The sequence below is a fragment of the Centrocercus urophasianus genome, unplaced genomic scaffold (assembly GCF_019232065.1).
Source record: "Centrocercus urophasianus isolate 14NV4802_14NV808 unplaced genomic scaffold, USGS_Curo_1.0 seq_789, whole genome shotgun sequence".
Taxonomy (NCBI): Eukaryota; Metazoa; Chordata; class Aves; order Galliformes; family Phasianidae; genus Centrocercus; species Centrocercus urophasianus.
Window position 1 is genome coordinate 1 of NW_024885409.1, and position 13,010 is coordinate 13,010.

The 13,010-nt window shown below is 46.6% G+C and overlaps 1 protein-coding gene across 1 annotated transcript; it reads left to right on the forward strand.

The window, feature by feature from the left end:
- The first annotated feature begins 1,633 nt into the window (after positions 1–1,633).
- On the forward strand, positions 1,634–9,829 carry LOC122171053 (calmodulin-binding transcription activator 1-like). The gene is made up of 5 exons (XM_042838383.1): positions 1,634–1,958; positions 4,278–4,418; positions 6,185–8,040; positions 9,168–9,294; positions 9,666–9,829. Exons 1-5 carry the CDS (start codon positions 1,634–1,636, stop codon positions 9,827–9,829), a joined length of 2,613 nt encoding a protein of 870 aa, XP_042694317.1.
- Positions 9,830–13,010: the final 3,181 nt, after the last annotated feature.

The following is a 13,010-nucleotide window of genomic DNA, read 5'->3' on the forward strand; positions in this document are numbered from 1 at the left end:
AAAAAAAAAAAGCTTGTATTGCATCAAGAAAATTATGTGAAAACTACAGCGAACTAGCTGTAAATTTAATAACACTTGGCTTTTTTTATGTCTCAGGAAGGAAGAGTGAAATTCTGCACAATTATTCAGAGTATGTATGCAAGTACACGTCTCTGCATATGGATATCCAGGGAAGCACATCCTTGGAAATGCAGCTACTATAAAAGCATTATATTCTGATCAGACTTAGAGAGGACACACATAACCATGTTCAGGGAACACGGAGGGACACGTTTGCCAAGAAGCCATTGGATTTCTTTCCACTATTGGGTGTGCCATGAGATTAAGGAGCCAAGCATATTGGTTTCATTGCATTTCCACATCAATCACATTCTTTCGAAGAGTTCAGTTTGATTGCCCGATGTTTCCAAATTTCTCTGCCTTGAAGCTCATCTGTCAGTGACCTTGTGACCAGCTTTCCTACACGTCCCATGTTGTGTCTCAGTTTCATTCCCCCAGACTTTGAAGTTGTGTGAGATTTCCTGTTGATTTGTTTTCTTAAGAGTTTCACATTCAGTACACGGTAGTGATGGAGGAGCCAGGCTGTGCTCAAAGCGCTGAGGCTCAGCGCTGTATCTGCAGGGAGATTTTTGTATCCTGATTCAGACAATGAACGTCCCAGAATTAGGAGATGCTGATGCTAGGTCTGCCTTTAGGCACAGTGCTTCTTCCTCGTCCAAGGTCAGGGACAGCATTCAGTTCTTAATTTGGGAGGCACCCTTCAGGATGTTTGTGCAAAATGAGTAGTTGATGTTCTGTGGGAGCTTTGAGTCGTTCAGTGTGCCTGATAGGAGGAGTGGGCCTCAATGTGGGACTGCTTTCCTGTTTCCCTCTTCTCTTGTGCCCTGCTCTAGTCTTGCTTTGAGATTTCTCTGAACAGATCAGCAGATGTCCTTTCAGGCATCTGGTGGTAAAAGCCAAATGCAGAGTTCAGCACAGCTGAATTCAGTATATAAACTCCATGTGATCAGCAGGTTGTTGGCCAGCTCATACTGAGGCTTCTCCAAATCATCCCCTTCTGCCTTTCACGTCCCTCAGCTGGCAAAGCGTGTTACAGACTTGCCGCCAATGCTACCTTGCCATCCTCATTTCACATCTGCTATTGTAAGACCTGTCTTTCCTTCCCCCCCACCCCTCAAAAAAAAAAAAAAAATACTTTTTTCATTTCTCTGCTGCTTGCAAACCGGTCACTCCTGGCCTGCACACAACCACAGCTGAGGCAGTGGAGATTCCAGTGGTACTGGTTGAACTTTAATGCCTTTGGGCATTTCACATCTCACATCGGCAGAGGCTGTCCTGCATGCGTCAATGAAGCAGCAGAGAATCATGGAGGTGACCTGAAACTGCATCCCTGCTGCAAATGGGAGGGAGGGCACTGTGTGGGGTTTGAGAAGTGATAATGGGCACAGAGGTGATGTGAAGAATTGAGTTGTTGGGTTCTTGTTGCGTGGTTGTTTTTTTTCTAGGCTGACTTAAATTTATATTCAATTTCATTAGCAGCTTAGGATCATTTACGCTTAAAAGATTAATTGTTCTATCAAGGATGATTTCCATCATTTCCCATCCATTTGTCGGAGCTATGAAGTGACCCCCGATGGAAGCTGGAGCTTCCGTGACCTCTTTACCAAACAATGCTTCTCCCAGAGCGGGTTTTACCAACAGAGCTGGAGATCCGCGTGGAGAAGCCAAAGAATCCTCAAATGTGACGCGGACGGAGGAGCCCCATGTGCGCCTCGGCGCCTCCCGTGGGCCGGGCCGCCCCGTTCCTTGTCGCGTGCTGCCACCTGGCGGTCGGCGGGAGCGCTGCAGCTCCGCGCGGGGAGCAGCCCGGAACTTAAGGCGGCTGCGTGTGAAAATTTGCGTATGCGAATGTCGGTGTGAGGGCGGGCAGAGCGGCGGCCCGGCGGTTTTCTCTGGGGGTAACAGAACCGCGTGGTCGAAACCTGGCAGGTGGCAGCCCGGCCCACGGCGGAGGGGTTGGAACTTGGTGACCTCTGAGGTTCTGTGATTCTGTGCCGCCTCCCATTAGCTGTTAAATATCCGTATGTGAGCGGGCGTTCGAGGAGGGGTTTCGTTCTATAAGAAGGGCTCTATGGCACAGCTAAGAGTGAACCTGTGCAGAGACGGGCAAATTCAGTGAGCATTGTTAAGAAATGGGAAACACAAGTTCACCTGCATCCCCAGCAGCGAGGTTCGGGAAAGCTTGCTGTGCAAGCAATGAAGGGGGAAGAGGAGGGCTGGAAAATTGTATGTGTGTGTCCAGATGTGAAGAGATAAATCTAATGAAATAAATCTGATGAAATGTTTACCTGCTCCACACAGGCAGCAGTATCATTATTCAAAAAACAAGCGGCAGACCCTTGTTATCGAAAAGAGGCGAAGGATCAGCAGCTGAGCTGTAGGGAACGGAGAGCAGCGTGGACAGCATGGAGACTGTGAGAAACACTGAGTAAAGGATAGGATATTCCCAAGAAGACTCGTTGTTTGGAGAACTTCTCTGTGAATATTACTGATAGGTTTAGGAAGATCAAAAGCTTTGGCTTCTGTTTGATTCTTGCAGTAGGCAAACGATGGAACTTTGTTACAGTGGAAGGAACTGAAAATAACAGGCATGGCACTGTAGATATCCAGCCATAAAACTGTCTGTTGCTTTTCAGCTTCCAGCTCACAGCTTGATTCAGGTCCAGCAGGAACCATCATGAATGCACAAACCACGAGATACGATCACTGGTCAGATTTGCTCTCTTTAACACAGTGCTCATCACCGGATTTAGTCATAGTGGGAAGCAGGCTCTGATACACTGCTGTGAAACAGAACTTCTGTATGCAGCAGTCTGAGCTTCTGCAGCAAATAATTTCTGAAGTAACCAGAGATAACACTGCTAAGTTTCTCAGTAGCAATTACAGTTCAGTAACTTTATACAACCAAAAACTTCAGTGCAGTTTGATCTCATTTTCAGTGTTTTTATTTATTTATTTATTTATTTTTTTACAAAGCTGCTGTTTGAACATTTCTTGTTAAGCCTAACATCACATGTGACGGAATAATGTATTGAGAATAATAAAATGGATGTGAGTGCAGGAACTGGAGCAGGAAGCATGTGTGAACTGAACCTTCCACGTCATAACAGACACTGAGCCTTAGGAGGAAAGGCAAAATGTGAGCGTGCTATAAAGCAAAATCTGGTGGGTACAATAACGATAAAAGTGGTTGTCAAGCAAGCATAGAGGGACTCATTACTAAACCAAGTGCAACACTTTAAATAGTGATAGGAGGAAAAATACTTCTAAACCTTATTTACAGCATTTCTGCAAGTTTCTCATCTCAGCCAATAAAAATGCAAACTCTGATACAGAACTGGAGTGAGGTGAGATGCAGCGAGGCAGTGTAACATCAGTGGGTGATGAGGAAGTGTAACAACAGGTGATTAAAAAGGCAGACCCAGGAACCCTGTCCCACTGCCTGCTCATGACATATGGAAGGGCCCAGGAGGAGAATAGGACATTTCACATGCGATCTTTACTCTCTGGCAGTGTTGTCAATAAGTGTTGTGAACAGGCCCTTGTTTGCTTCTAACTTTCTTGCATGAAGCAATTTGCTGATGGAGAGCCTGCGGGTCTTCCTGGCTGTGAGGTGAGGCTCAGCCCTGCATGCTGTCAGCATTCCATGCTATCGATTTGTGGATGTCACTGTGCAGGGATCTGTGAGTTGAGAGGTGAAGTCAGTGGGACTCAACTTTGGCAGGGCTTTCTGGTTTAGTATTTTAGATTTTAGAAGAAATCTGCTTTTCCAGAGTAATACAAAGGCGTTGGAAAAAAAAAAAAAAGCTTTTCAAGCCTAACCTGTCAGGAAAGGAACACCATGGGAACTGTGCTGCCAACAGCCAGCACGTGGCAAGGTGTTCACTGAGCCCTACTGCACATGCAGGGTGTGCACGCAGTGTGCCCCTAACATTGGTTAGAGAAAGACAAAAAAAAAAGGGTGTAAACTGTTCCTTACAATGCACTGTTTTACTTCAGTGAAGCACAAGTACTCTATTGTTGCTTCTGGATTTTTTAATGCGTTTGGTAAGTCTTGGATAGGAAACCAAGAAAATGGTAATTGCTGTTACTTTACATAGGTCTCATCAGCTCTGAGTAAAATCAGCAGGAGAGGCTTTCTGCTGTTCTTTTGGGATGACTTCTGATGTTTCCTGGTGTGTTTTTGAAGTTCCTGAGTTTTTCTGTTCCCTTTCCAGTTCATGGTATTAAGTGGACGTGCAGCAATGGAAACAGCAGTTCAGGGTTCTCAGTGGAGCAGCTGGTGCAGCAGATCCTCGATAGTCACCAGACCAAACCGCAGCCTCGGACACACAACTGTCTCTGCACTGGTACCTTGGGTGAGTGCCACGGGAGGGCACGACGTGCTTGCAGCTTAACCCAGGCTTGGAATGGGTTTTGCAGCACAAAAATGCTGTATTGTGAAATGTTGAGACCCAATGAGTGTAGAGGTAATAGAAGATTTAAGAAAAAAAAGTGCACCTGGAATTTCTGTTTAAGAAAAAGAAGAAACCACAAAACCAACAGCAGACACTTTGTGTTGTGCCCTCTGTATGTGGTTTGCTTAGAAAGGTGCGTTCTCTTCTGCATGCTTCAGAATTTATTGTTCTGACAACATTACCCTCAGAAACTGTTGCCCTGCAGCCTGCTTTGCTGGAGAAGGGCTCAGGTGGTTACTTACAAGGCTGCACTGGAATAAGACAGGTTTTATTTAATTACCATGAAGACATGAGAGATTTCTCTCCTGTTAAAAAAGATGGTTTTGTTTGGAGACTAGAATGGCAGGAAACAGCATCCTGAGTGTTAGAGCTTTGCACAGCAAGTAGGAAGAAGAATTATTCTTTTTTCCATCTCATCTGCTTTATAGCCAGTCCTTCCTACTACTTTGGTCAAGTAAAATATATCATATGTTAATTAGTCTTCAGAGAAATTTATAAAGGAAAGCTGTCTGTGCTTCAAAGGGTTTATTTTTTTCTGCTTTTCTGGGCAGTTGTGTTATACAATTGAGGTTTTTAAGTAAGAATGATGACCTCTGAAATACCTGGGTTTGGATTAAAATTCAAGCCTGAAGGCTCAGCATTTGATCCAGGTTTGCAGATCTGAACACGAATCCTTTTATGCTTCCCTTTGATGTTTTGTCTTGTGTTAAGTCTGCCGCCTGGTTTTTAACATAACAGTATCACTTTGTTTTGTAAAGGCTGGCACATTGACACACACATCCCCAGTTCTTTGCAGTCATAGGCAAAGACTGCAGAGTGAAAGCTTCTCATGTTCCTGTCGGTCTCTATACCTAGGAGAATAGAGAGATTTAATACTGCATTTAGTCTGTCCTGAACTACTTTGAGTGACCTGATTCAAATCTTGAGTGCATAAAAGAGAAGTTCCCCTTCAAGGGCAAGGAACAAAAGGGTTGGCAAATTAGAGCGCCTGTACAGGCACTTTGTGTTGCCCAGAAGATGGTATTCATAATTGTGGCCATTAGCTACAGGGAGCTTCTTTTCCCCATTAGTCATTGTAGAGTACAATAGTTGTTGTTCTTACCTCATTCTAGGGAAAAGGAATCCGTTAAAGAAGCACACCTCAATGGCTGGGCTGTTCTTTAAGCAACAAATGCCATTCTTGCACTGGAGTTTGTGGATAGGACACTTTCCAGAAAGAACAGTTTACCTCAGACTGCCCGATTTCCGCATTTGCAGAACAAGGCCTGCAAGGCAGAAACAGTCTGCCATAGCTGACAGACTTACTTTGCAGACTTTGCCCACATTAAATAACTGAAATTTGGCACAGATGCTGATTCCTTTCCTCTTTATTTGTTATCAGGGCAGAAAGAAGTAAGGTGAGGGTAGGCGCTATGTGTGGTGGAGCTAAGTGTGCACGTGTTCCTGTTCCGAGGTTTGTCGTTGTGCACAATGGATCTATGTGTCAGATGGAGGGGGAGCTGTACATGTGGCATGAGCAAGAAATCACTTCCACGGTGCCGCTTGCTCTCTCCATCCCTCACACAAGCACCTAGTCATGGCTTTCCTTTACTACAGCTGTAAGACAGGCAACCAGCATGGGTTTAATTTTGTGCTTACTGAACCACCAATGTTGTTTTCTGGCACAGGGGCAGGAAGCAGTGTGCATCACAAGTGTAACAGTGCCAAACACCGCATCATATCACCAAAGGTCGAACCAAGGACAGGTGGGTACAGCACTCATTCAGAGGTACAAAATAACGATGTCTCTGAAGGCAAGAACGAGCACAGTCATGGCAAGGCCTCCAGCCGGGAGAAGAGGAATGGCAAAGTGGCAAAACCAGTGTTGCTCCATCAAAACAGTACCGAGGTTTCTTCCACCAACCAGGTTGAAGTCCCTGACACAACCCAGAATTCTCCTGTGTCCATCAGCAGTGGATTAAATAGCGATCCAGATATGGCGGATAGCCCAGCAGTCACTGGTGTGTCCAGCATGGCTGTAGCATCAGTTATGGGAAGCCTGTCACAAAGTGCCACAGTGTTTATGTCAGAAGTCACCAGTGAGGCTGTGTACACCATGTCACCCACCTCCGGCCCGAATCAACACCTTCTGTCCTCAGATGCGGCTGCACAAGGGCTGGTACTTGCTGTGAGTTCTGATGGACACAAATTTGCTTTTCCGACAACAGCCAGTTCAGAGAGCTTGTCCATGCTACCCAGCACCGTCTCCGAGGAACTTGTGCTCTCCACAACTTTAGATGGAAATAGAAAAATTCCAGAAACCACCATGAATTTTGACCCAGACTGTTTTCTTAATAACCCCAAGCAAGGGCAGACTTATGGTGGAGGGGGTATGAAAGGTGACAGCATCAGTACCAACATAAGGCAGTCACCCACCACAGAACGTAGCTTCAACTTCAATACAACCCTCACGAAGGAAATTAAAACAGAGGACACGTCTTTTGAACAACAGATGTCCAAAGAAGCATTTTCCTCCACTTCTGCATCTAACACTCTCACCCTCACTACTGGTTCAGGTTTGCTTCCATCTGGAGGGGGTCTGAGCCCAAGTACCACCTTGGAGCAGATGGACTTCAGTGCCATTGACTCCAACAAGGACTATTCTTCCAGCTTCAATCAGACAGTCCAGAGCCCTCACGTTCATCAGACCCCTTCCCCCAGCTTCTTTCTGCAGGATGCCAGCAAACCTCTTCCCCTTGAGCAAAACACCCACAACAACCTGAATGACACAAGTGGCTCATTTGTGAATACAATAGGAATCCCCAGTGTGAAAACAGAGTCCCCATCCCAAACCACTTCCAACTGCAATGGCACGGTGGAAACCAGAATAGAGTCCACCTCTTCTCTCCAGCTCATGCAGTTCCAAGCAAATTTCCAGGCTATGACTGCAGAAGCTGAAGTTCCCATGGAGACCTCCCAGCAGGCAGAAGGGAATGAAAATCTACTTAAATCAGGGGATCTTCAAGCCTGCAGCACAGAACACTACTTGCAACCTGAGACCAATGGAGGTATCAGGAATGGGAACAATCTCCCTATTCTCCAAGGAAACATGGTACAAGGACTCTATCCTGTGGCCCATCCCAGCTTAAATAACTCCTCCAACATGGAGCTTAACTTGGACCACTTTGACATCTCCTTCAGCAACCAGTTTTCTGATCTAATTAATGATTTCATATCTGTGGAAGGTGGGAGCAATGCCCTCTATGGACACCAGTTGGTGTCAGGTGACAGTGCCGGACTCTCTCAGCCTGAAGACAGTAACAGAACAACCTACAACCAGGCTGAAATGTGCATTCCTTGCTGCAGTCCTCAGCAAGCCAACATGCAGCTCAGCAGCACAGAGAATGGAGCCAGCACGATGGCATACATGCATGTGGCTGAGGTGGTCTCAGCAGCTGCAGCACAAGGCACTTTGGGGTTGCTACAGCAGAGTGGGCGCTTGTTCATGGTGACAGATTATTCACCAGAATGGTCTTACCCTGAGGTAAGTTAGGGCTTTTAGTCCTTAAGTTTAATGCCTCATCCTTACTTGCTTTGTTAATAACAGCTCCAATAACTGTTTTGTTAAAGCTTTGACAACGTTTGAAACACATTTATCTTAGAAGAAAGAGCATCCAAGGCCATTTGCATGTCTCAGTGTACTTTTAATTAAGCACTCTGTCACCCTGACAGGGCCTTTTCTTCACCTAGAAACGTCTGAACAGAAATGTTTTGTTTCATTGAAAGGCCAAGTATTCCCGCATGATGGCCTCGTGCACTACTATGTACAGCCTTACTGCACTGAACTGCGTGTGATGGATCTTGCTAATGATGCAAAGTAGTATTTATCCTATGTCAGGTGTATGTCCTGGCACAGCTCTGCAGTCTGTTCCTTCCTGCTCACGTGTGTGAGGAGCACTCCCATCACGGCATGGTGAACGTCCTGGTGGTGCCCAGCTCCATGCTGAGCCTCAGGGAGGAGGCACAAGGACTGTGGGAGGAACTCAACCGTACTTCTGCAGATCTGTGCTGGATGCAGCTGGTGCCTTTCCCACCAGCAGGAGAGGCGGATGCCAAAGCCTTGCACTGTGTGGCTGACACAGCACTACTGAGACCCATGTCAGGGCAGGGAGAGAGATCTAGGACAGGCTCCAGTTGCTAAAGTTGGGGTTGAAGGACCCCCTTGTACCCCTGCTTTGCACAGCCCCTTCAGGGACACCCCTTGTGACCATGCTTCCTTTTTTAACCAATTTCTCAATACCCAGTAAAGTGCAAGGTGTATCACTGCCAGCAGGAGGAGGGAACAGAGCGAGTGAAAAGAAGCAGAGATGCTCTGTTATGGAATGCTGTTTGCATTTCCCCTATAGTGTAAGGTTTGGTGGCCAGAGAAGGGCACCGCGAGGTGTCCCAAAGGCTGCAGCAGCAGCAGCTGTGAGCAGAGCAGTCATGGCGGTGCAGGTGGGTGGAGGTATTCAGGCTCTGCAGAGCACTGGGATGTTGCTGGCTACTGGTGCCAAAGATCTGTATCTGCCCTCATGAGTTTGTTTGCGGTTTAACCATTTGGGTGCATGGTCCTCTCTGGATAGGGCTTTTTTCATGATGCTCCCTTTTTTCCCCCTCTGCTCACTGTAGGGAGGAGTGAAAGTTCTAATCACTGGTCCATGGCAAGAAGCCAGCAATAATTACAGCTGTCTGTTTGATCAGATCTCAGTGCCTGCATCTTTAATTCAGCCAGGAGTACTGCGCTGCTACTGCCCAGGTAAGGAATGGCTCTCCTACAGCTGGTGGCTTCAGAGGAAGTTCTTGACTTTCAATGCATGCAGAATAACTGATCCTTGCTTGCTACTTGAAATGCTGTGAAGTTGGTTAATTTTGGAGCACATGGGATCCTACCTCATGCCAAAAGAACCTATTGTATGGCTCCTCAATGTGTTTTAAAGCCTGCCTGTTTTAAAATGCAGATTGACATTTTGGACTCTTCAGTTGTGTAGTCACAAAAATATTGCTGAGTGCACCCTCTGCTCTCGTTTCATCTGCTGCCAGGCTGCCCGTGGGGAGTTCACTGACAGTGTTGTATTTTGGCATTTCTGCAGGGAGGTCACTGTCTCACCACTCGTTCTTCTCTTTTAGCTCATGACACTGGGCTCGTGACTTTGCAAGTTGCCTTCAACAATCAGATCATCTCCAATTCTGTGGTGTTTGAATACAAAGCCAGAGCTCTGCCAACCCTGCCTTCCTCCCAGCATGACTGGCTGTCTTTAGATGGTAAGAAGTGCATGATATTCTTTAACTAAGCTCACCAAATGGTAGAACTGAATGAATGGTAGAACTGTGAATGAAAGGAGCAGCCCCTGGTAGGGGAGAGGGACGCAGGGGGCTGAGGCTGAGTCGTGGGGAAGGCCTGTCACTCAGCACTCCGTTAATCAAAGCCCTCTTCCTGTTGACAGAAAAAAACATGAGTGATCAGAACAGACCTCTGTTAGCTTGATGTCAGCACTGAGGGATGGGAATGTGGGCTTGAGATTTATGTGACAGCTGTGTTTGCAAGTGTTACATTTGGGCACACCCCTGAAATGCATTTTGTAGAGGAGAGATGGGAAGAAAGATAGTAGAAGAGCATGGGAGCCTGGAACAGCGGGCTGGAGGAACTGAATATCCCCTCTTACCTGTGCCCACTGGTGCTCCTTCTAAAAGCTATTGGAGAAAATGAGAAGTCAGTACGGCCTGCAAGGAGGCAACAGATCTGCTGGCTGGTCTGTTATTTCTGTCCTACTGCATGAAATTCATTGATTTTTTTTGAGAAGTCGCCAGGGTGACAATTTGAACAAGATGGGCAGGGCCTTCATTTCCCTTCCTGAGTGTGATTGCTGGAGCACCTTCCAACTCAGAGCAAGGAGATCTAAGGAAAAGAGCTGGTTTGTTTTAACAGACATGATAGGATGGAAAAGAACAAGCAATACTGCTTTTGTCTTTTTTCACCAGAGAGTCAGCTGCTGCAGTGCTGCATTTTATGCACTCTTAGCAAAGTCCTTACATGTTCGTGTTAGGGGACCCATTTGTTAAGTGCCTGCTTTCTCTGCTCTGTACAGGAGACAAATATGGTAGGGTCAGATCCAAAGTCTTCAGAGATTTCATTGCTGAGAAACTAATATTAGTGCTGCAAAGTGTTATATGAAAGAAATCACAGGAGCCATTGTTTGCACTGGGCCGTACTGAAGATGAGCAGTAATGAGCTAATACACTGATTCTGTTTGTTGCTCAGTCAATTAACCTCATCTAATTTTGTCTGTGAGCTGCCAATGTAGTAACTGCAGTTCAGTCACAGAATCGTCACAGAATTGCATGCTCTGGGAAATCTGTTGTGGATGTATTACTTTGATAGGAGCTTGACTTCAAAACGTTGCTGTAATCACAAAGATTTGAAATGTGTGTTACTGTGTTATTATTGCTGCATATACTTTGACAGACTCGGCAGATATGTAGAACTGATTGACGCCAAGGGGAGAAATACTGAATAGTTTTAAGCTTAATGCAGGCCAGCAGTGTGCAAATGTCGTCAGGCGGTGTTTGAAGGGATTTTGGTGGGCTCCTTCCTTCTGTCTGGGAAGCCTAGGCAGAAGAAGCTGCTCTCATTCAGACATCAGTTAGATGCTTCCTGTGTGCCGGCAGCAGCTGTGAGTCTGGGGCCATCACAGTCCCTGCTCATCGGTGTGTGTGGATCATCTCCAGTGCGGCGTGCAAAGGGGCTGCGTCTTAAAGCTCTTCTTTGGTCCTTTCCTCAGTGCTGGTGGTTTGGAGGAGCTGCAGAAGGTGGCTGAGTGCTGCCTGCTTGTGTTGTCTGTGTGCTGGGGAGCGGGCAGGCTTTCCATGAGTGCTGTGATGTGGAAGGGAGGGGGACTGCAGCAGTGAACAAAGTAGGGCATTGCTAACGGGGGGGAAAAAAAAGGAAAAGGACCACTGCAATGCAGAGGCCCTTCAGGGAAAAAGACTGAATAATTCTATGAACCATGAGCTATCAGAAGGCTCTGTCGTGGTGCACAGTGCTCTGAAAGCAGCAAATGATATTCTTTTTAATGGACAAGCAACATCTTTGCTTTTATTCTGAGAGTACAGATGTTAGTTCAGCTATAAGCTAATGTGAATTGATTCTACCAGTAGAATAAACACACAAATCCTCATCTTCTCTGTTTGCTCCTAATTGCACTGCATTAAATCCTTGTACTACTGCCGGTTCTGTCGTCTCGAGGGAAGGATGCTAAGGACTCTCCGCAGTCCCAAAATACAGACCAGGATTTTATTATCCTTTCTACTTAATCTGAAGGAACGCTCTGAGTTCCTTCGTGTTTAAATATTTCAGCTATGTGAGCACTGCAGGGTTAACAAACTCCACCGTACTGCAGAAATGGTGTCATCCCCAAATCCCTTTAAAATGAAGACAAAGACATGCTATGTAGGGGAGGTGTGTGCTGAGGTGACAGTAAATCAGCTGTCTTTTCTCAGCTCTGCAGATATCTGGAATGCTTTATCTTCAGCTTCTTTTCTTCAGGAGGAATCACAGCTCTGGAGAAGTTTCCAAGTTTCCAGCAGCAGGAAAAAAAGAAGCATGAAGGGATCTGTCTGCTCACTGGCATGCATTGGTGCTCCTCCTGCCCCAAGCAGTGCCAGCAGATCCCCCTGTGCCCACACAGCACCTTAGTATGATCTGCTGCTGCTGCTTCCTCTTGTTTGCTGTTGGTAGAGAAGCGCTCTCAAGACAAATGAAAAGCAAACAGAACACTTCTGACCTGAAGGGCAGAAATGAGAAAGGCTTTTTAGTACAGGCTTTCAGTGTGTTTGCTTCCCACTGCAGAATTTGCTGCTTTCAAAAGGCACTTGTAGAGACGGCGTTTGCTTGGCATGGGGTGTGATGGGGCATTTAGAGGGGGCCACTATGAGTTGCTCCTTGGGGCTGTGCTTATTATGCACATGCAGGAAGGAAGTTGTGAAGGAATAAGTTAAATTGTCAAGGAGAATGTAAAAGTCTGGGTGGGGAACTGAGGGAGCTGAGGGTTTGGGTGTGCACAGGATGGGCAGAGCTGTGGTGGGAACTAATGGCACTGATAGGAGGGAGCATGACAGGCGGCTCTCCCAGCCCGCTGGTGCTCAGTGAGCTCTGGCTGCCTTTCCCGGGTGGAAGATGCAGAAGTGTGGTGGCTTGATGCTGTTGCTGTGACAACGGATGTATGCATGGCACCCAGGCAGCCCCCAGGCTGTGTGTGCGGAGCTGGTGGTGTCTTGTTCACCTGGACCTGATGCCTGTTTCTAGCATGGGAGTGTGTGAGATGGAGACAAGACGACCTTGCAGGCACCGTGTGCTCATACTGGTGAGGTCTGAAGATGCATGGAGGCTTTATCTGTTCCGTATTTTCATTGAGACTTGCATTTTTGGTCCCTTTACGTACAGCCAGGCAGCTCCCATACACCTGTTTCTGAAGG

Excerpts from the sequence above, each read along its gene's own strand:
- LOC122171053 (XM_042838383.1), top strand. The coding sequence starts at position 1,634 with ATGGAAGCTGGAGCTTCCGTGACCTCTTTACCAAACAATGCTTCTCCC. Across the intron at positions 8,041-9,167 it reads CAGAATGGTCTTACCCTGAG|GGAGGAGTGAAAGTTCTAAT; the intron begins GTAAGTTAGGGC and ends TGCTCACTGTAG. Across the intron at positions 9,295-9,665 it reads ACTGCGCTGCTACTGCCCAG|CTCATGACACTGGGCTCGTG; the intron begins GTAAGGAATGGC and ends CTTCTCTTTTAG.